The sequence below is a fragment of the Octodon degus genome, unplaced genomic scaffold (assembly GCF_000260255.1).
Source record: "Octodon degus isolate 3935 unplaced genomic scaffold, OctDeg1.0 scaffold00105, whole genome shotgun sequence".
Classification (NCBI taxonomy): domain Eukaryota; kingdom Metazoa; phylum Chordata; class Mammalia; order Rodentia; family Octodontidae; genus Octodon; species Octodon degus.
Genome location: NW_004524681.1, coordinates 2,893,541 through 2,915,656, shown reverse-complemented (window position 1 = coordinate 2,915,656; position 22,116 = coordinate 2,893,541). Strand labels below are relative to the sequence as shown.

Below are 22,116 nucleotides of genomic sequence, written 5' to 3'. Positions count from 1 at the left end.
CCTATCCTTTGGCTCAAGATCTCAGGGTTATCAATAATGCAGTTACAACTACTTTTTTTAGCAGAATATATTTATTTAGGGAAAGAAAGTTCCTGTCTGAGAGACAGGAGGGGGGCCCAAGCAGGTGGTCCCCAGTTACACCTATTTTGACACATCGTTCATAGATGGTAACTCAACAAGTGCAGACACTCAAAAAAAGGGCAAGATATGCCACAGTCAGTAGATCTAGAGTAAAAGAGGCCAATAGGCCTGTAAAGGCCACCTCAATAAACTGATTGTGGAGCTGCACCTGCTTTGGCCCAGCTCCTTTCTTTGGCTCTAACTAGACTCAGGGCACTTCCCAGGGCGCCCACTTTCCTAAGCCCCTAGAGCACAAATAGCAGGAACTAGGAAATCAATACTCTTTCCCCCTCGTCACGGTCATGGTAGAATGACACACTTGGATCATGGGCCCCCTTCCTGCTTCCCCTTCTGGGTTCTTTAATCATGGTAATGACTTGTCTACTCACTCCCTGCCTTTTCAAACCTTTTTCAAGGTTTCTTCAGTCTTGGATGAGAGCCTTCAGTAATGATAAACATTTTGTTCCGGCTGAGACACCTGGCACTAGCTTCTACATGGGCGCTGGCCATCCTGCCAATCCTTCCCGCCCCCCAAACGAGGCTACCACTCAGCAGGAAGCAGTCTAAGAGAGTCAGTGCCCCGCCATGATAACTAAAGGATGGGAATGATAGGTTGCTGCCTGAGTACACTGTTAAATTATCACGGCCCTGATTCAGCATGGCTGAATCTCCAGAACAACAGCTCATCCTCCCAGAAGCCACCTCCTCCTTCACCCCTACCGCCAGTCCTCGATACAACTTCCTTTCACCTTTCCCGTGCCACAGGGGAGACCACAGTCAGTGCCTTAGGTGTCACTAAACTTTCCCTTCAAGCTGTGCCCCTAGCAAAGTCTCAGCCTTCCCTTGTCTCGGGTCAGGGGATCCCCTCGTCCCACACGGACCCTGTCCATGTCTGCCTCGATGGTAATAAAGGCCTTCCCTTCCCTTTCTTTCACTTCTGCTTCTCTGCCATGCCAAAAGAACTTAACAGAGATAGCCCATCTGTGACACTGTCCAGGGAGCTTCAGGACAGCAGGACAGAGCACCACAGGGAGAAGGGCTCCAGGATGCATGCCGTCATCCAGCATCTTGGGAGGCTGAGGCAGAAGGGTTGCATCCTGAGACAAAGTGGCCATGTCAGGCCCTAGGGAGGGCCACATCTTCTGGCCCCTTGTCCTTCATGCCCCCAACCCTCACTCATCCTTCTATCAAGCTGGAGGCTGGGCCCCCTGGTGGCCAGGGCTTCCGGACCCACTGCCTGCTGGGCCCAGGGAGAGGTCAGCCTGTGCTGTACGCACAGAGGCCAAGGGCAGCATCGCTGAGAAGCAGGCAAAACTAGTGGTGTGCGCAGCCCAGTGGTGACGGCAGAATTCCAACCCCACAGCACTAGACACTCACTCAAAGGGCAACTTCCGGTCATTGGGCTTGATGCAGCGGACATAGTGGGGTGTGGTGGCATTGAGGGTCTCCATGAGCAGGGCCAGTGAGCTGCGGAACTGGGAGATGGGCAGCAGTCAGGTGACACGTGGCTACCACACAGGGCAGGCACCTGGGGTAGCCCACAAGCAGTCCTGGTGGCTCAGATGTCCAAACTCCACCCCGTGTCCCTGGGGCTGAGCCCAGCCAGTCCTGCTGGTGCGTCTGCTGCGGGCCTCGTGTGGGCACTGGCATCTATGCCCACTGACCTGGGCTCTCCTGTCCACCGCCCCAGCCCCTGAGTACCTTGCTCCCCACTGAGGTCCGCAAGTGCTTGCTGTTGGGTTTGACCACCTGCTTTGCAGGCTTCACAGTGATGGCTGAGCCGAAAGGAGAGAAAGGAGCCGGGCTTTCTTGGAAGAAGTTGGCACATAGGTGAAACTGGAAAAAGAGAGGGGGCTGTGATGTCCTCAGGCCGGGGTGGCTCTGCAAGGGTGGGTAGGAGCCCCACACCCACCTCTGCCTGCTGCACAGCAGCAGACCGCGAGGAGCGGGGGCCTGTCTGAGGTCTGGGTGTTGCCAGCATGCCCCGAAGGTTCGGCTCCCATCTGCCTCTGGCTCCCCGAACTGTCCCCTCTCCGCTGCCTCCGGGCCCTGTCTAGGTCGGCTGGGGCTATGGCGGTGTCACACCCCCTTCACTGCATCGTCTCCCCATGCAGTGCTGTCAGCCCCTCCGCATGGTCATTCTTCCTGCCTCCTGCTCTGCACCCGGTTCCTTCCCTCCTCCTTCCTGCCCCGCCCCCTGCTCTGCACCAGGTTCCTTCCCTCCTCCTTCCGGCCCCGCCCCTCGCCAGTGGAGGGACTGAATCCAGGACCTGCGCAACAAGCCCAGCCGCAGCGCTCGTGTTTAGTTTTGGCATATGGTCTTGCCAGGTTGCCCAGGCTGGGCTCAAACTTGTGACCGGCCTGCCGCAGCTTCCCTGAGATCAGAGGGGCCCAGCAGTTCTTCCTTTGGGTGCTTATCGCTTCTCAGGGTGAGCCTCATATTCTGTTCCTCAAATGAGCCACTGAATCCCCCAAGACAGCCTCTACCAAGGGCAGGTCTGAATCCCACCGAGTGCTCAGGGACCTCCGCCTTCCAGATTCTAGGTGCATAAAATCAACTAATTCTGCGCATCCACCGTGGTGCACCTCCACGGCAGGGCTTGAGGGTAGTGAGGTTAAGCTGCAGCTGTCTCGTGCGGGCTGTCCCCAGGCATGAGCGAAGGCCCTGGCTCACTCGGGAAACTGTCAACACTCTGAACATCAACCATCGACTGGGATCTTAACAGGTAAAATAAATACAACATCTGAATCATCGAAAAAATAAAGGCTTACATATGAATAACCCGTTCTTAAGATTTAAAGCAATGTTTAAGGAAGAAAAGGAAAAGCCCAGCTCCCTTCTGGACCGGTGGCACAGGCCCCTGCAGGAAGCTCGCCCCGGAGCAGCGCTCCTGCTGACCCAGCTCCCGACTGACCTCTTGGACACCGTGCTGCCCAGCGCTGCCCACGTGGGAGGCAAAGGACGGAGCCTGATACGTGGTGAGTGCCGTGGACACCACGTGGACGAATGACAGTGTGTGCTGGGGTCCCTTACCCAAGAGGTCACCGTCCCTCCTCCCTGTCCCACACCCCAGAGGGTCTTCTCACCCATCCACTCCAAGAGGCCTTCGAGCCACATCGCTCCACCACCCAGGCAGCCTGCGCACATGCACAGTCACACACACACACACACACACGCACCACCACACTCGTGAGCCCACCCTCACCCCTCCTGCCACCTACACCCCCGTCCGTCGCACGCTGAGCACCCTCGGGGCCCTTGGACTCCACGCACCGTGCTCGCCCTCATGGTCTCTACCAGCGTCTCATATACCGTGTCTCTGTTCTTCTCCAGGAAGCCCTCACATTGGTACTGGACCTGCCGGAGGGACGCGGGGTTTCAGGGGCTGACATCTGAGTTCTCTCCTCCTCCCTTTCCCCCCTTTCCTTCCTCTCTTCCTCCCCTTCCTCCCTCCCCTTTCCCCCTCTTCCCTCATCCTCCCCTTCTTCCCTCTTCCCTCCTCTTCCTTTCCCTTCCCCCTTCTCCCACTTTTCTCCTCCTCCCCTTCCCCCCTTCCCTTTTCCCCTTCTCCCTCCTCCCTCACCCATTCTCCCTCCTCTTCCCCTTCTTCCTTCCCTTTCCTCTTCTTTCTCCTCCCTACCCCATTCTCCTTCCTCCTCCCCTTCTTCCCTCCCCTTTACCCCTCCTCCCCTCCCCTCCTCCTTTTCCCACCTCTCTCCTCCTCCCCTCCCTCTCTTCCCTTTTCTCCCTCCCCCATCCCCCACCCCTTCTCCTTTTCCCACTTCCTCCTCCCTCCCCTTTTTCCCTCCTCCCTCTTTCCTTCTTCCTCCTCCTCCTTAGTGTGCTGGAACTCAAGCTGCTGTCCCAGCCCCTCTCAAAGGATAGCTTAAAACAGAGCACGCTAAGGTGACCTTGCTGAAGCTCGGCCCAGCAAGCTCGGGGACAGAAACCCTGGGGCCCCAGCACGGGTCTCCAAAGTAAAGCCAGGAACTCCTGCCCCAATTCCTCTGCCCACTGCCCACCCCACCGTCCCCTGGGGCACATGCAGGTCATACGCGAAGACCTGGCCCAGGGTTCCTTAGCAGAAGGAAGCCTCCGTGGTGTCGCCTGGGCGCTGAGGTCAGCACCGCAGGGCAGAGAGGGCAGAACACCGCTGAGGACCGCCCGGCCCGGGCCGGCCACCAGGGCACATGGGGTGCGTGGGCCTCAGACTCTGGCTCCGGAAGCTGTCTTGGTGCACACAGACCAGAGGCTGTCAGATGGCGCTAATCCGAAGCCTCCCTCCGCCACGGAGCCGCAGCCAGCACCTTGTCATGACTGGCACAGAGTCTCTCTCTGTTTTCCAGACTGGCCTCAAACTTGTCATCCTTTAGCCTCAACCTCCAGGTAGCAGATTACAGGGGGGTGTGTATGTTACCTATTTTAATTTGAGATTTGTAGCTTTCATAAATTAAACAATATATTGAGAATTAAACTAAGACCTAGGCTCAGTGGTGGACCTGCTTAGTACAAAAGGCCCTGGCTTGAACTCCAGCATGGAAAATAAAAATGACACTTAAAACTGATGCCAAAGACGCCATGCAGGCCTCAGGCATGGGCTCTGGCAGGGACACTAGGGCACAGGCTGGCTGTGGCCCGGGCGAGGCCGTGCTGGGCGGCTGTGCTAATCCTTTCAGAGAGCTGCTGTGGATCCCTGGCCCAGCTGGGCAAGGACACAGACACAGGCCCTGCATGCCGAGGGCAATGTGGTGCCCGGGGCAGAGGCTCTGGGGGGCCCTGAGAGGGAAAATGAGGAGGAGCTGCGCTTTCAGGTGGCTTCCTCCTTGGGCGCCCGCCTGGCTGAGAATCTCGTCTAGACCACGGTGGGGTTCGGCTCCCCCAGCTGTGCCCAGCAGCTACATGTGCGCTCAGGGGGGGGTCTCTGGGTGGGAACAGACAGGGAGCTCCAAGTGCAGGAGCTAAGGGAAAGACCTCCGGGTAGGTCCCATAGGCGCTGGAGTGGGGTCTGGCCTCTGCCCTTTCCCATGCACTGGAGCCCTACAGCTGTAAGTGAGAACGAGGGGATTTAGTTCAGTGTGGCATGTGCACCTCTTGGGCTTTTTATCAGGGACCAGGCTGGCCTTGAGCTTGGGCTTCTCCTGCCTCAGCCTCCCGCGTGGCTGGGTTACAGGTATGTGGGGGCAGAACACTCCGGTGCGTGATGTGGACCTTTCTTAAATTCTAAGGCATATGAAGAATTCATTTCAGCCTGGGTGGCTCTGTGGTGAGGACTTGCTTTACACGCAGGGTTCCAGGCTGCATCCTGCTTCACAGCACTCCTGCTGTGCTCAGGGGAGGGGGTGTCTGCCAGCACCATCGTGGTCCCCAGCCTGTTGCTCAGGGGCCCACGAGGACAGGCTGCTCCCAGGAGCCCTGCACGGGCCACGACACCAACAGCCAGTAGGAGGGCAACGAGCAGAGAATGAGTTCTTAGGGGGGGCGTTTCCCTTGTTGCTTCTAAGCTTTCTGGGGTGTGATATTACAATAATGTTCCTCTCCACTCCCCTCCTCCTCCTCCTCCTCCTCCTCCTCCTCTTCCCTCCTCCCTCCCCTCCCACTTCCCTCCCCTCCCTCCCCCTGCCCTTCTCCTCCTCTCTCTTCCCTTTTCCTCCTTCCCCTCCTTCCCCTGTTTGTTGAGCAATTCTTAATTTTTTATGACAAGACTCCCACAGCATGGGAGTCTTGGCTATACTGCTTTAACATGTGATTATGTTAAGGACTTCATTTCTGAGCTCAGGGTTTGCTGTAAGCACGTGGTCCTCTACTTATTTCCCCAGTGACATTGTGAGTAATCAAGACAATGAATGCCACTGTCCCTCTCCCTCCTCTCTCCTCCCTTCCCTGTCCTCCCCCTCCATTTCTTCCCTTCCCTTTCCCCTCCCCCTCTTTCTTCCTCTTCCCCCTCCCCTCCCCTCCGTTTCTTTTTCATTTTCTTGAGACAAGGTCTCTCTATGCAGCCTAGGCTGGCCTTCAACTCTCAGCAGTCCTCCTGCCTCTGCCTCCCAGGTGCTGAGATCACAGGTGGGAGCCTGGCAAACGTCTGATGCTCTACTGACACAGCTACCTGGGCCTACTGTTTTCAGGGAAGGACCACTGTTTAGCAAAACATACAAGACCTATGTAGAGGAAAAAACATCGCCTAGAAAGCCATCATTGTGCTGAGTTACCCTGCCAGGCTTCTGTAAGAAAGAGTCTCTGGTTTAACAGAAAAGGTAAACTGCAAAAACCATGCAAGTTTCAGCACCAGGAACAATGTTATTGTCTCGATTACTCACAATGTTGCCGGGGAAATAAGTACAGGAGGACCAAGAACTTACAGCAAACCCCGAGCTAAGAATGAAGTCCTTAAGGTAATCGCACATTAAAGCCGTACAGCCGAGACTCCTATACTTTGTCATAAAAAATTAACAATTGTTCAATAAACAGGTCATAGTTCTGCAGGCCTGTAACCCTGGCACCCTGGGTTGGCAAGTTCAAGCCCAGCCTAGGCAATGTAATGGGACCCTGCCTCAAAAAATAAAAAGGGCTGGGGATGTAGCTCAGGGCCCAGGCCTCGGCTTCAATCCTCAGTACCACGCACGCATGCACACACGCACACGCACAAGTGCACGCACCCCTGCACTTCCTTGAAGCTACAGGACGCTAAGCCGGGCCACCCCCGCGGAAACCACTCAGGCCCAGGGGACCACGCGCTTGGGCATCACGCACCTTGTCAGCAAAGTGCTGGATGATGAAGGATGTATTGGACATCCTTGGTTTTTCAAATAGAGAGTTCTTGTTGATGAAATTATTATACAGTTTCTGAAGCCAGTTCTCGTCTGTTCCGTGTGGTAACTGCAGAAAAGCAAACCAGAGGGCAGGTAAGAGCTGTGGGCGGGAAAGGAGAGTGCGCACGCTGACCCCGCCCAGGTGCCGGCCCCGCCCAGGTGCCGGCCCCGCCCAGGTGCCGGCCCCGCCCAGGTGCCGGCCCCGCCCAGGTGCCGGCCCCGCCCACATGCTGGCTCTAAGGACCCCAGCCCACTGGCACTCACTACTGTAGCCCTGTGCTTTCCTTGCTCTGGGTGTGCTTTCCTTGCTTTTTCCTGTTACTGACAACGCTTGCATGTATTTATGGGGTATTAGAGTGATTCCTACAGGGACACCCTATATTTAGAAGCAAGACGTCGTGAGCTGAAGGAAATGGCCGCGGTGCTGTAGCAGCGAAGGTTCCCCATCTGCACAACTGGCAGCACTTCATGGTTCTCCCAGAAGTCTCAGGTTCTGGAAAACCCGCGGGTTTTCCGGGGCAGCAGGCCTCTCTTTCCAGGGAGCACGGGTGCCTAAGGAACGTGGCTGTTTATCTCAGACCTGACTGGCTACTCCTGTGGGCGAAGCTCTGCCCCTGGGCCTTCGCATGCTGCAGCGTGGCTCTTCACCCTGGTGATTCTGAACAGGGCCACATTCAGGCCAGACCTGGGGGGCTCAACCCGCACGCGCCCAGGTGACTCTCGGTTCCTTCTTGGTAACACTGGCCTCGGAAACCCCGTGCAGAGCCGTACACGCACCTCCTAGAAGCCAGCACTCTGGGAGGCTGAGGCAAGAGGACAGTGAGCTTGAGCTCAGCCTGTGCAACTTAGTGACTTAGTGAAACCCTGTCTCTAAGTGAAAACTAACACGTGCTGGGGACAGAACTCAGTGCAAAGGCCCTGTGCATCATCCCTCCCTAGCACCAAAACCAGAACAAAGCCCTGCACCAGCCCCTCCAAGCCTCCACCTAGAGGCTCCGGCCCTGTGTGGCCTGGCCTGGCGACCGTGCCGCGGTGCTGGTTCTCTGCCCAGGTCTCTCTCCCTAGCAGGCCCAGGCCCTGAGGGGCTGTGAGGAGTGTCACAGAGTGAGAGCGCTCCCAGCGCAGTAAGTAGGCACTTGTGGGCAGGAGGCCTGGAGCAGGCTCCAGACACATCCTGTAAACCTCGAGCACGATCTTGCAGAGTAGAACCTGGGCTGCCCCTGCAAACTGCCGCCTGTTGTGCTGTCACAGCGGTGCCATCTCTGACTGCCCCTGGGGCTCTCAGGGCCCAGGACGTGGTGAGACAATGACAGGCAACCCAGTGCAGGCATGAGCTGCTCCCAGCATGCTTCACATTACCTGGGGCTGTGTGCCCCTGCGGGGAGGGTCCTGGGTGCCTGCTCAGGCCCCAGAGCTGGTGTCCCAATGAGGAGATGCACCAAGGACAGTTTAAAAAAAAACAACAAACACTAATCTATTACCACTGAGAAGGGCTTGCTGTGTAGTTCAGCTTCTTGAGTGTGGGAATGCAGGTGTGCACCACCGTGCTCGGCAAGTCAAAGTCCATTCTCCGCACTTACCAAGCATTCTTCGTCCAGCAACTCCAAAATGCCCATTCTTGCTTCAATGAGGTCGATGACAGGCTGGTTGTCGTAGAAGTCGATCAGGGTCCAGGGGATGTCCTCCTTCATGTACTCCTCCTGCTCCAGCTTGAAGACGTGCTAGGTGCCAGGGGAGGGGAAGGAAAAGTGGCCATCTTGGCAAGGTCAGCGGGGGGGGGGGGGCTTTGCCGTGTTCCCGTTTTGGCTGGAAGATCCTGGGGTTCTGACAACCCCTCCTAAGGTCAAGGCCACGACCCCAACACAAGTCTGCGTGTGTTCCCACCTCCTGGGCCAGCCCCGTTCATCAGAAGCGCAGCCCAGGAACCAGCATGGCTGCGGGACACCCCTGCTCACACGATAGTCGCAGCTGCCCAGGAGTGGAGACCTGGCCTCTCTGGGGAGGGGACAGTGGTCCTTGGGCACTGGCTGATTGGCCAGTGTGAGATACCCCCTGCTCAGGGAACTTTCCCCCTATGGTTGGGGTGTGAGGGCATCAGGACGATCCCCGGGAAGACAAAGGACTGAGCCAACATGACCAGGGCAGTGAGCTGGAAGTGCAACCAGGGACGTGCCCCGGCCAGACACACGCAGCGCATATGAGGCCTTCGCATCCTCCTGGACTTGGCAGCAGCAGCCAAGCCCAAGGTCCTTACTGCAGTGTCCCCTGACCCCACGGTCCACAGTGAGAGTGATTCACAAAGAGGAGGGGAGGAGGGGAGAGAAGAGTGGGAAAGAAGACAGGGACCTGCAGGTCAGGCGCGTGACCAGGGGCACACGGCCACTAAGGCTGGGGACATCATGCATGGAAGGACGGAGCCAGCAGGGCACACTCGCTGTGCCCTGGGATGAGCTCAGCTGCTGTTCCTCAGTGCCATGTGAAGAGGAAGTCGCCATGGGCTGGGGCTGAACATGCGTGACTGGGGGAGGGAGGGAAGAGACATCCACGGAGGGACTCAGGTGAGTCCCCTGCCAGTGACACAGGTAGGCGCAGACTTGTGCTAAAGCCCTGGAGGGGGTGGGGGAGCAGGCAGGGTCAGGGAGCATCTGCCTGGGGCTCCTGCGGGACGGAACAGAGGCGGAGCCATCTTTCAGATTGGGCTGGGGGCCTGTTAGGACAGAACAGAGCCTCCTCCAGGGAAGCCAAGGACAGGGACACTGGCAAAGCAGCTCAGCTTCCCCACAGCTTTCAGAAACAGCCGGACTCAGAGGCAGGAGGCAAAACCGAGAGCAGCTGTGGGGCGGGAAGCACGGGACAGTGTCTGGGAGATTCCGGGCCCTGAGTGTGGGGCATGGGCCAGGAGGTGCAGCAGTGAGCCCCACGAGTTCCCAGGGCCAGGGATCCTTTAAGAGGGGAGAGTTACACTGCTGCACACGCACACACGCACGCACACACGCACACACGCGTGCAGGGCAATGTCAGAGGCCGCAGTGCCGACCTGGCACACACTCAACGTGCTCCACAGCGTAGCTACCACTCATCTTAGATCTCACTGGGGAAACAAGCGTGACTTGTCTGTCGCCGTGGGAGGGAAGACAGGTTTGATCCTGAGATTAGGAAGGTCCCATCGATGACCTGAAGGGACTCCTACCTGTGATCCCAGCACTCTGGGAGGCTGAGGCAAGAGGATCACAAATTCAAGCCCAACTCAGGCAACTGAGTGGTTCAGTGGGACCATGTGTCCAAAAAAACCAAGCTGGGGATGGAGCTTGGTGTGAAAGCAAAAAGCAAAACAAATGAGAGAAAGGGCGAGAGGGAGGGAGGAAGGTGAAGAAAAAGAGGAGAAGGAGAAGGAAGGAGGGAGAGAAGGACGGAGGCAAGGAGGGAGGGAGGCTGGTGCAGATCGGAGCTCCTCCCCCGTGGGCCTCACACAGGTCCAGCCCTGATGTGGTTCGGTTTCTGGTTCTGAGAGGCAAGAAAGCCACCTACCAGGTTAAACTGTTGCTGCAGCTTTTCATTGGCATAATTGATGCAGAACTGTTCAAAGCTGTTTACATCAAAGGTTTCAAAACTGAAACACAGATTAAACAAAATTAAAACAGAAAAGAAACCTGGAGTGCAGCCCATGCATTCACATATAGGGAAGATTTTCATGAGCTTCTTAGAAGTCGGCTAGGATTTGTACGCGTCTTAGACACACCCGAGCTCTCGTGCCAGGCCAGCAGTCTGTTCATCCCATGATTCCCTGGCGGTCCCTGAGGGGTGTGCTTGTACACAAACCACAGCCTGGACAGGACAGGCATGTCACACCACAGTGTCTCACTAACACGTAGGCGCTGGTGTGGCGTCACCATCCTCCACACACAGAGGCCAGGAGCTGCCAGGTCCCAGCTGTAAGCCCAGGGGACTTCGCCTCCCCTGGGGGCATCTGTAGATCCTGGAGAGGGAGCAAGTCCACTCCGGCCCGCAGCCCGTGATCCCAGGGTGCCTGCTCAAGCCGGGAACCAGAACTGTCTGCAGGCAGTGTGACCCCGTCCAGGCCCTCAGGGAAGGCTACGCCTCCTTCGGTCACACCCCTGCTGAGCTTGTCAGGGCCCTGGCCCTGCAGGGGGTGTGTGTACTGGGGCCTTGAGGGACAGAGTCAACACATCCGTGCCTGCACCCAGCGCTGCAGCTAGACAAAAAATACGGCGAGTGCGGGAAACTTGTACGTGAGTTACCGCAGCATGAGACCCGCCAAACGAGTGCCTCTCAAAACACTGCCTGCCCCTCGCTTTAAACGCCCTTGTCGTGCACTCTTGCCACTTCCTGCAGCAGCTCCGGAGTCCTTCCTGAGGGCCTGGCTGCGCTGTCCTGGCTGCCTCAGCGCCCTGGATTGATTCAGAACCTTTCTCTTCATGGTCATCTTCATGTTGGGGAAGAGCCAGCAGCCACGCAGTACCAAGGCCAGCCAATTAGGTGAATTTAAAAAAAGGGAAGGTGGGTGGGATGTGGCGCCATGTTTTTATGGTCCTGCCTTTGCCCTGGGTGGCATGTGGCAGCAGCATTCACTGAATATTTGATCACAGCTCCTAAAGACACTCAGGAGAGAGGACTCCAGAGCTGCATCACAGAGTGGCATGAACTTAATTGTGCTCAGGGTGAGGGGAAGGGCTTGGGAGGCGATCCAGGCAGCGTGGCTCTGACTGTAACAAATACTTTAAATTTCAACCTTCACTGTACACCTTGAACACTCTGGTGTACCCATAAAACGGAGAACGCTGTCTCCACAACCACGCAAAGCACAGCAGAAGCCGCGGCAGGAGCGGCCCTGCCATCTTACCCGTAGATGTCCAGAACTCCAATGAAGCAGCACCGCCTGCCCGTGAAGCCCAGCGCCCCGTTGAGCCTGCCCACGATGAAGTCGAACAGGTGCGCGTAGATCTTCTTGGCCAGCGCGTCCCTGGCATTCAGGGCCTGCGGCCTGGTCATGGGCTTTACCACTGTCTCCGAGCTGGTGACGATCTTCCGGTGGCACAGCCACTGGGCCACTTGGTCACACCGCAGGCCCAGGAGCTCGCAGAACACCTGCAGGTGACTGTCGTCCTCCTTCAAGGACAGCAGAGGGCCTGTCAGCATCACGCCAGCCCTGCGCCAGGCACAGCAGGAGCTGGTGCGAGGGTGGCAGGCCCCAGGCGGTAAAGCCCAGGCTGGAGCCAGGTAGGTGGGGACGTGGGGACGCTGGCTGGTACCCAGCCCTGAGGGGCCCTGTTGCAGTGACGCAGCCAACCTGGGCCATCCCCCACCTGGGCACCCCTGCACTGTGCTTGTGGGGGTGGCTTGGCCCTATTCCTGCCTACGGTATGGTGCCAGGCCATGGTGCCAGGTCACAGGGAGGGGTGCCCCAGGGCTCAGGGTGGCCATGGCAGCCCCACGCAGGAGCAACCAGATACAGCTGGCTGGGACTCCCTTCCTGGGGGGCTTCTCCCTACACATGGCTGTTGTCATGGTTTCTATCTAAAATGTCCCCAAAGGCTCCTGTGTGTGGAAGACGTGGCATTGTGGGTGTGGTGCAGGTTTGTGGAACCCTCCATGACAGGCTCCAGGCCAGTGCGCTGCAGGAGCAGGGCCTCGGTGGAGTGGCCCCAGGGCCCTTCTGCTTCCCAGCCACCATGAGGCAAGTAGCCGTCCCTGCAGGTCCTCCCTCTGCCATGCTGCTCTGCCCTGGAGCTACCAACCAGAGGCCAAACACACTGGGAGCCACAAGACAAGTGGGCCTCTCCTCCTGTAGGCTTCGGCCTTGGGTGCTTGTCCCTGCTGATGCATACCGCGTGCCTGACTTCTCTCTGAGCCCGGGCAGGTGAAGAAGGGGAGGCACTCTCTTCTGTCAACAGCCAGGGTGGCCTGGGGCTCATGTCACTTGGCCAGGGAGATGGCTGTGTGTGGCTAGGCACCGCCATTACTCTGGCGCAGGGGACTTCCATGGGGGATGCTGTCTCAGCCCGCCAGGACACTGGGTGGCATAGCAAGGGCAGAGGAGGGGGGTGAGCAATCCTGTTGCCTGACTCCCCATGCAGCCCTGGCCAGTGCCCTGGTCACTCTGGCTCACGCTCATCTCTGCGGGGTGGGGGTGGGGGGCTGGCACAGCCATTGCTGTCCTCCTGCCTGCGAAGGAACCAGAACTTCTCAGTGAGACCTGCTGCCATGAAGGAAGGCAAAGAGGTGGCACCTGGGTGCTTTGGGGGTGGTGCCCCCACATCTCCTCTGCCCAGCAGTCTCTGTTCCACACTTAAGTGTCCCTCAGACAGCATCAGGGCCAGCACTCTGCAGCTGGTGACTCTGAGAAGGGTTTCCAGTTTGTCAGTTTTTGTTTTTCCTGCAAATGAGTACTTCTTAGAAAACAAAGTTTGTGAGATAAAGCATCCTTGGATGACAGTGTGGGGGTAGACGTCACTCTCTTGGTCTTTAGGAGTCGGAGGGGAGAGTACAGGTACCGCTTCTCTGGGGCGAGTGAGCCTGGAAGCGGGAACTGTCCACCCCAACCTGGGCCTGCGGTCACCTCGTCCACTGCCTTCTGTTTGGGATCAATGGGCTGAGGCCCGCACGCTAGGGACAGGGCAGGAGCGGGCACTTGTGAGCTGGGGTGAGCCATACCTGGTCCTAGGCCCGAGATACACGCTCCCCTCCCCCGCCTCAGTCTCCCTGGTCCACTGCTGCAAACTAGCGACTTCGGGGACTCATGTAAATGCTGTTAGAATGGAATGTGTGTGTCCCTCAGGACACACGTTCTATGGCCTGTTCCTGTGGTGTTTGGAGAAAGGGCCAGTAGGGCTTCCTAGAGTGAGGTGGGATGGTAAGTGTGGCCCACCATGGTCAGCACCCTGTGCAGAGTGACTCCAGGGACTGCTGTCCCCACCACGTGAGGACGCAGGGAGGACACAGGGCTGCCACCACCTGTCAGCTCTACACTCCTTGCCTGTGCACTGCCTGAGCCAGGTGTCCGGCCCCTGAGGCATGGCCGTAGCTACCTGGTCAGCAGGATGACACAGGACACTGCCATCCCCCTTTGCTCGGGCCCACTGGTGCCTTTCTGCCTGCGTGGTCAGCACCCACATACCCCTCTAGATGCCAGCTTTCCTGTAGTCCCTAGCAGTCTGCTGAGGGCTCTGCTTTCGGGGCCCCTATGGGGACTCTCCTGGGGGTCGGGATGTCCCAGCCTCTGCCTCCTCCTGCTTCCTGGGGAAGGGCTCCTCTCCCTGGCCACCCTCTGAGGAAGCCCGCTGTACCCAGCTGGGTGGTTGCTCCTCTGTGACAGCCGCTACCACAATGAGCCTGTGTCTGGGCCACAGGTGCCACCCAGAACCCGTGCTGAGTAAAAGAGAGACACGGACAACTGTGCCCATCCCAGGGGAGCTGCGGGTGTACCCAGGACTCCAGGCTTCCTCCCTCCAGAAGGGGAGGGCAGGCCCTTACACTGACGGAGGACCTCTCGGCGCCTGCTGTGGTGACCTGCACATTGCCCAGGTGAAGGATGGCGGCCACAACAGTGAACACGTCCAGCTGGAAGTCCTCCTGGAAGCCTGGAAGCAAGGGGCTCTGTTTGTCAGCACCCAGCCCTGGGCAGGGGCGAGGCTCCGGGCAGGCACCGGGGACCCCCTCCCCTGCGCAGTGCTGTGGGCGACTGCCACCGACCGACTCCTGCCCGGCCATTCCACACCAGCTTCCCCGAGAAGAGGCTGCACTTATGCAGTGCGCAGTCTCCCTGTGGGCATCCCTAACCCATTTTAAAATTTTGAGACAGGTCACTAACTGCCCAGGCTCCTGCCTCAGCTGCCCAGAGCACTGGGATTCCAGGTGTGTGCCACCTCACCCAGAAATGTTCAGAGCTTTTCTTTTCTCTTTTTCTCACGAACCCCTAGGTTCTGAGTCCTATCTGCCCCTCTGACCCTCTGTTCCTAGCCCCCAGAGACCCACCAGTGGGGCTTTCAGTCCTCATGGGGTTTGTTGGGGGAGGATACCAGGAAAGAGCGGCTGTGTGCCTGACAGGCCCCTGCGGCCTTGTCCAGCACCAACATGCCCTCTCTTCAGGCTCTGATACGTGGGGGACACAGAGCCTCGTGCCTTGTGGCCCACACTGTGGTGGGGGCTGGGACAGAGCTAGGGCTTCGCCAGGCCCCCCAGTAGCCTGCTGCCATCCCCGGCACCAGCACCTCCTCCCCATAAAGTCGGGATTTGCCCCTCTGCTCCCCGAGCCTGTGAGTGATCCCTGTCCCAAAGACTACAGAGAGCCACCTCCAAAGGTCACAGGCCAGCCAGGCACCACCCCAGGAAGTTATGGCGGCACTCAGGAGGCCGAGGCCGAGGAGGCAGGAGGATCGAAAGTGTGAGCCCAGCCTGGCAACTCAGTGAGCCCGTCTCCAAATAAAAACCTGCAAAAGAGGGTGGGGGATGGAGCTGCATGTGGCCTTGAGTTCAGCCCCCAGTACCACGACAAGATAGAAGGTGTGAGCCAAAAAGATGTGGAAGCCAGCCTGAGCTACAAAGTGGGACTGTCTCCAACAACCAATCAAACAAAAAATAGTAGACAGACCTCCGACCCTCTGGCCTTCCCCTCTGGCATGGGGTTCCCAGGGGACCCCCACCCTTGGACACATGGGGAGACACTGAACATACAGGCTGAACAGTAGAAACCTCTAGAGAACCCATGGGCTGCGTGGGCCGCACCACCTGGGACAGGGCAGCTATGGCTTCTCACCCCTGGAGTCCACCCCGTGGCGTCATATGGCCCTGATGCCACCAGAGCCCCCAGAACGGCCGGGTTCAAGAGCAACCACAGAGTCATGACAGGTCGCAGCCGGCCCAGAGCCGGGCAGTGGCCGTGTCCACTGTGTGTGCATGGGCTCACGCCAGGCCCACGTGCATGGTTCCTGAGCTGTTTCCAGACGCCAACTCTGCCCTCGAGACATCCCATAGTGTGGGTGGTGCCTCTCCAAAAGTGACCCAGTACGCAGCCCCCTGGCTCCCCACACTTGGGGCTCCCTCCCCGAGAGTCCCAAGCCTGAGCTGGCACCAGGTCACTGTGCCCAGTCCACAGAGAACACAATGCCAGTGCTGCTGCTCAGCTTCTGAGGTTGCTTCATAGAAAGCTCTGCTGCTCCTCTCACTGCCAGAGGCTGAGGCAGGAGGGTCGCAAGGCACAGTCCTCCCTGGGCAGTTACTAACCTAGCAAGCATGGCTCCCAAGGGAGGTGGGAGGCTGGGGATGTGGCTCATGGTGCAGGCCTTGGGTTCAAACCCTGGTCCTGAAAAAAACAATCTGGAGATTCTACCTGGGCCTTCCGTACATGTCTGAGAAAGAAACCAGCTACAGAGTGAGGCATGAGATGCATGGCATTATGGGGACCTGAGTGACAGGCCTAGCGCAGCACCCTGCAACCTCACGTAGCATCCAGGGGAAGAGAAGGGCCCAGAGGAGGGGTCTCCCTGGTGGCCCGGCTGCCATCCAGTTTAGGTCCCCTTGACCCAAAGCCAGACATGTTCAAGTTGGAGATGGGCAGGCAGGCACCAGGACGGGTGGCCCTGTTACCCTCACAGTTGGCAGAGCTCTGTGCATGAAGCGCTCCTTCAGGCCGGGCCAGGTGTTTCTGGGAAGCAGGTTGGGGTTTCACATTGGGAATCTCCACTCTCCTCTGTCACCAACGATGCCCATCTTGTCTGCCACCCGAATGGACGCACTCTAACCTTGACTGCCTGTGACTGTCAATACCACACACAAGCCCACCAGGGAAACGCAGCAGCCGAGACCTCTGCAAGATGTGAACAGGGGCCCGCCCCTTAGGGGGGCCTGCCTCTTAGCTCAGTTCTTTAAGTGGCTGCTTCAAAAAGTCAGGTTCAGGTTGCTGTGGTTCGATCCCTACAACTCAAGCCAGCCAAACCTGCCCTGAAGGCATTCGGAGCAAAAAAAAAAAAAAAATGTGAGCGTCCCTCACCTCACAGCGGCCAGCCCAGGGCTGAGCTGGTGGTTACAGGGAGGACGTAAGGACGATTGTGTCCAGGTCCACAGCCCATCGTGGGCATGAGTTCTAGGCACTAAGGTGTCCCGAGGTGCTGAGGACACCCGGTGGCCCTGGGGCCAACATCCAACCTTGGCTTCTGCATAAAAATGAGCTATTTTAAGATGTCCAGCATGCAAAGTCAGTCTGTACACCCTGACCAGGTGGTCTTCTGTGCCTCAGTTTCCCTGTGCCCCTCCTCCACAGGGCACGGCAAGATTCGCAGGAGTCACTCATAGGTAGCAAAGCCCCTCATGGCCCCGAGCGGGTTCGCCGGCTTAGTCTCTGCTTCCTCAGCCCCGGCAGGTACTCTGGTGCGCCCATGTGGCAGCTTTGCTTTTCTAGTCCCGGCTGAGGAGCAGGCCCAGGCTGGTGCCCTGCCCCAGCGCAGGGGTGGGGTGGGGAGAGATGAGCACCACGCCTGCTCTCCGGGACAGCCATTCCCTCCTCTCCCAGCTGCCTCCCCATCTGAGCCCCAGCCTGGGACGCTGGCTCACTCACCAAGCAGCGAGAAGGTCTTCTGTGTCTCCACCAGGTCCGCCCCGTCGTCCACACCCTCGATGACCACATTGCCACCCATCCTTGTGTAATTGAACTCTTCTGCACGACCTGGGACCGAGAGGACAGCGAGCATTTGCCACATGCACCTGAGACCCGCGCACCACAACGGAGGGGGTGGGGTGGACAGCAGGGAGCTCCAGGCCTTGCTCCTAGGCTGCTGGGCCAGGTGATGGCATGGCGTCTGTGGGTCCCAGATGGCCACAGCACGGGTACACAGCAGAGAGCAGCAAAGCCCCCTCCACGCGCAGCTCTGGAGCTGTGGCAGGTAGGGCACGAATGGCACCTTCATGTGAAATCTGCAGAGCCCGAGGCTCCAGGCTGGTTCTTACCAGCAGCACAGTGCAGAGGCCCAGACAGGGAGGCCCGGGCCACGGCGCGTAGGGCAAGTCGCTGAGGGGAACCGTGACGTGGCGGTTCAGTCACCATGCCGGGATTCAGCCCAGTGGAGGAAACTGCAGAAGCCCAGGCAGCGTTACCATGAGGCAACAGCCGTGGGACGGTGGCCCACAGCAGTGACGCTGGGCTGCGACCCACACAGAGCGCCTTCAGGTGGCATGAACTCACCCCAAGGTCTTGGGAAGCAGTGGGGCACCCCTGGCTGGGCACCCCTCTGGCCTGGCCCAGTTCTGTATCTGGGTACCTATGTGGGTTCCACCCTTGAAGCAGGAGGATCTCATGGCTTTAGACATGATGCGTTTAGGGAAGGCACGTGACGGCACTACAGGAAGTAAGAATCCAAGCCCCCAAGAAGAGGCCCTGTGCCCTGCATCCGGCACATACCCAGCTTCAGACATCTGAACTCTGGCCGCTGTGCAGATGCACAGAGCTGGTAGAAAATGTGGTAATTCCGTTCGTTTTCCGACTGCAAAACAAAAAAGGTCCCCACATTAGGGGACCAGCTCTGCAGGCACAAATGACCCTCCTATTGAGAGTCCCAGAGAGCTAACTGGGATGATCTGCCCCCCACACGTCTCCTCAAGCTGGTGACAGCTGGGGGCCCTGTTAGAGCAGTGAGGACAGGAACAGCGGCTATGGCCACCAGAGTGGCCTCTGTCCCAGCCCAGCTCTGCCTCCTCCCGGGTGGACAGAGTCACCCACAGCCCGGCGCTCTCTCGCTGCTACGGGCCACCAACCCAAGGCTGTTGCCTGCACATGACGCGGCCTGGGCTTCTGCAATTTCTCCGATTGGTCTCCTTCCCTCTTTTTCTAAATGTTTCGAAACTTGAAATCAAAACTCTCTCCCCAAACACACAACTCCACTGATGGACACCCAGCCTCCAGTTTCCTTAAAAGTGAGAATCCAGACTGCAAATGAAAGACAGGAAGACTGGATTCTTCAAGTCACAGAACAGCGCAGGTTGTCTACGCAGTAGCCAGGTAACATGTGAAAGTCAGGGGAAAAAGAAAGTCCGTGAATACTTTTTTCTTTCTTTTTTTTGGCTGGCCCAGGCTGCCTTAAGGGCAGGTCTGGTAAGGCATGGGGAGTTGGGGACCAAACCACAGTCCCCTGTGCCTGCCTGGGTTGGCCCCAGCTGGTACTTAAACAACAAAGCTAGCTCTCAAGCCTCCCCCCCCCCATACTTTTATTCTTACTTGAAAGACAACTCTCGATTTCTCCAGCAGGTACGTTCTCATGTTGGCTCCTATAATCTGGTTTTTCTCATCGAAGCTGATTTCTGTGTATTTCCCAAAGCGACTGCTGTTGTCATTGCGGGTGGTCTTGGCATTCCCGACAGCCTAGACGACACGAGGCTCTCTTGAAATAACATTAGGAGATCTGTGCATCAAGATCACTAAAGCATGTCTAGTGACATTCGGTCCTGTGCGTGGGGGCAGGCCTGACGGGGAGGGCCTGAGGGGAGAGGCGCAGCTGGAGATGGATGGTAGTGCGGGCAGGACGCAGGTGCCCCCTCCCCTGGAGACACGAGGAGGCGCGGGAAGAGCACGAGCTCCGTGGTTCGCGGCCCTGCAGTCCACGTTCGGTATGTTGGGGAGGGTGCAAGTTACGTCACTTTTTCTAGTGTTCATGGCTCAGCCTAAAGTGCTCCTCAGGGCCCCTGTGCATGGAAGGTGACCAGATCCATGGCTGACTCCATGGCTGAATGTGCAGCAGCCTGGTTGGAGGTGGCTGCCGAGGGTGACCTGCAGGGGTGCATGCCTGTCCCCAGCTCCTCTCTTCCTGCATCCTGGCCACCAAGAGGTGAGCAGCCTTTGTGCCCCCAGTCCCCTCCACCTCGCCATTCCTGCTGTGAGCCAGCGGACCGAGTCTCCAGGGACTGGGAGTCCAGGTAACCCTCTGAGCTCCCCTCACTACTTCCCCGATCGCACCCCCCTTCCTGTAGGCCTGAGTTTTGCCTTCTCTTGGGGTTGATTCTGTTTTCGTTCTGTGGGAGCAGACGGGCCCCGTGCGCTAGTGCTGCACTCCTGCCCAGACACTCAGGGCCCTTGTCCCTGAATATCTGCTGTCACCTACAGCCATAGGTTTGGTGAGCACAGGTGGACAAACCAGACGTGGTCCTGTCTTCACAGAGCTTACAATCTGTGGGAGACAAACCCTAACGACACAGCCACATGCAACTGTCCACTGGCAGAGGGATGTGGTGGTGCCCGCCTGTAATTCCAGCACTCTGGGAGGCTGAGGCAGGAGAATCGAAAAGGATGGAAAGGGCCAACCCCACCTGGGTAACTGAATGGCCTGGAGAGACCCTGTCTCAAAATAAAAATTAAAAAAGCAGAGATGTAGCTCAGTAGGAAGCCCTGGTTCCCTGCCTGGATCACACATCCTCATGCCTAGGCCCTGGCACATGCTGTGACACTGCCCTGTGGTGAGTGTCCTGCCTATCTTTGGGACGGTCACCTCTGTCTCTGGCTGGCTGATGTCCCTAAGCTGTGGCCCTGGGTGCAGCTGGACGTCACCCCTTTCCCTCTCAGTGCTCAGTGTGCCTGTGGCAGCTTTGAGGAGCCCAGGCTGGGGACTGGGCTTTCCTCCTTGCCGCTATGTCCCACCAGGACCCGGAGCAGTGGCCTAATGGGCGGGGCCAGGAACCAGTCACTGCAGATTAGGGTTGCAATTTGGTCAGCAGGGAGGAGAGGCCTCCAAGTCCAAAGACCTGCATTACCAGCTGCTCTGCTACACGGGTCCAGATCGGTCCTCATCTCGCTGTGCAGGTGACTGGGTCGGAGCTACTGGGCCTCACCCGGGGCTCTGTGTGGCCCTGTGGGGCAGGGCAGACTCACACCATGGTAAGCAGTTGGCCCAAGTACGAGCTCTGGGCCTGCGAAACGGGTCATGGAAGGGCGCTTTCTGGGCACTGCTGTCTGGCACTCTGCTAACCTGAGGACAGCCCCTAGCCTGCAGCAGTGAGGAGCCCCACACCCCACAGAGACCTGGAGCTGCGCCCACACCACCCAGTCCCCACGCCCACCTCTGTGATGGGGTTGGATGCCAGGACCCTGTCCTCCACCTGGGCTTTGCTGCTGGACCTGCTGACCATGGCGAAGTACCGCATGGCATAGCGGGCCGACACAGTCTTGCCGGCCCCAGACTCGCCGCTGACAATCACTGACTGGTTTCTGTTGTTCCTGGAGCAGAGGGGAGAGGGTGTCGCTGTCTGCTCTTCTCATTACAGGGGTGGCATGGTTCGAGGGAGCCTGAGCAGCAGCCCATGGGCCAAGGCAAAATGCTGCCAGCTGAGAGAAGGGGACCCTGTGCCACGGCCCTAAGCCTTCAGGGCGTTTCCTCCTGGGTGACAAAGCAGTGTTCTGTGTGTCCCCAACGAAGCCCCAGATGCACTAGCAGGCCCAGGTCGGCCGCCCTCATATACAGGCACTGGGTGAAGCACAGGAAGCTGGGTGGGCACTGGGCCGCTGGTGTGCAGCCACCCAGTCACAGTCCCCTGACAGACTGGGCACCCAACAGGGGACTGGATGGCATGTGTGGAATGCATATGCCAGTGCCTGTCCCCAATTCCTGATCCAGGAGGAAGCAGGTGCCCGGCAGCGGGCTCACTGCCCACACAACAAGCTAGTCATTCCTCAGGGCCTGTCCCGCAGTGCTGAGGAGACTCGACGACCAGCCCGCATGATGGTTGGAGAACAGCGTGCAGCCCCTCATCACCAGGGCATCCACTGATGGCAGGCCCATGACAAAGGCGCCATCCAGGGACACATGCGCTCTGCAGCCCATGTGCTTCTTTATGTAATTCAGGTATTTTAAAAATGTGTCAAACTTTTCATGCTCTGAGATTACAATGGCACAGTAACATTCTGTGCACAGGCCGTGACTTACACACCAGGCAGTGGGGAACACTTTATACGCATTCTCAGACTCACAAAAGTCCCAGGACATGTGTGTGCTATAGGGGTGACTTGGACAGGGGACCCCAGACCCAGGCTCCTGGTCTTACCATGTGACCTGGCCCCTCAGGCAGGGAGATAGACTGGGGCGTTAAAGCCAGGAGTCCTGACACCAGCCTAGAAGCAAGCACACCTATGCCACAGGGCCAAAAAGGGACACCAGGGGGAGGTCAATGCTGCCCTGCAGTCCCAGTGAGCTTCCA

General features: G+C 58.2%; 1 protein-coding gene across 2 annotated transcripts in view; it reads right to left on the bottom strand.

Annotated features, from left to right (window-relative positions):
• Myo5c (myosin VC) overlaps nt 1-22,116 on the bottom strand; it is a 72,881-nt gene that overhangs the window by 39,791 nt on the left and 10,974 nt on the right. For both annotated transcript variants that reach the window (XM_023724085.1, XM_004638989.2), the window contains exons 5-16: nt 20,983-21,139; nt 19,151-19,294; nt 18,338-18,419; nt 17,498-17,605; nt 14,419-14,525; nt 11,789-12,054; nt 10,456-10,537; nt 8,508-8,648; nt 6,869-6,994; nt 3,395-3,478; nt 1,822-1,956; nt 1,498-1,595 (exon numbers count right to left, since the gene is read on the bottom strand). In XM_023724085.1, coding sequence (XP_023579853.1) covers nt 1,498-1,595; nt 1,822-1,956; nt 3,395-3,478; nt 6,869-6,994; nt 8,508-8,648; nt 10,456-10,537; nt 11,789-12,054; nt 14,419-14,525; nt 17,498-17,605; nt 18,338-18,419; nt 19,151-19,294; nt 20,983-21,139 — 1,530 coding nt within the window. The remainder of the gene's footprint in view (nt 1-1,497; nt 1,596-1,821; nt 1,957-3,394; nt 3,479-6,868; nt 6,995-8,507; nt 8,649-10,455; nt 10,538-11,788; nt 12,055-14,418; nt 14,526-17,497; nt 17,606-18,337; nt 18,420-19,150; nt 19,295-20,982; nt 21,140-22,116) is intronic.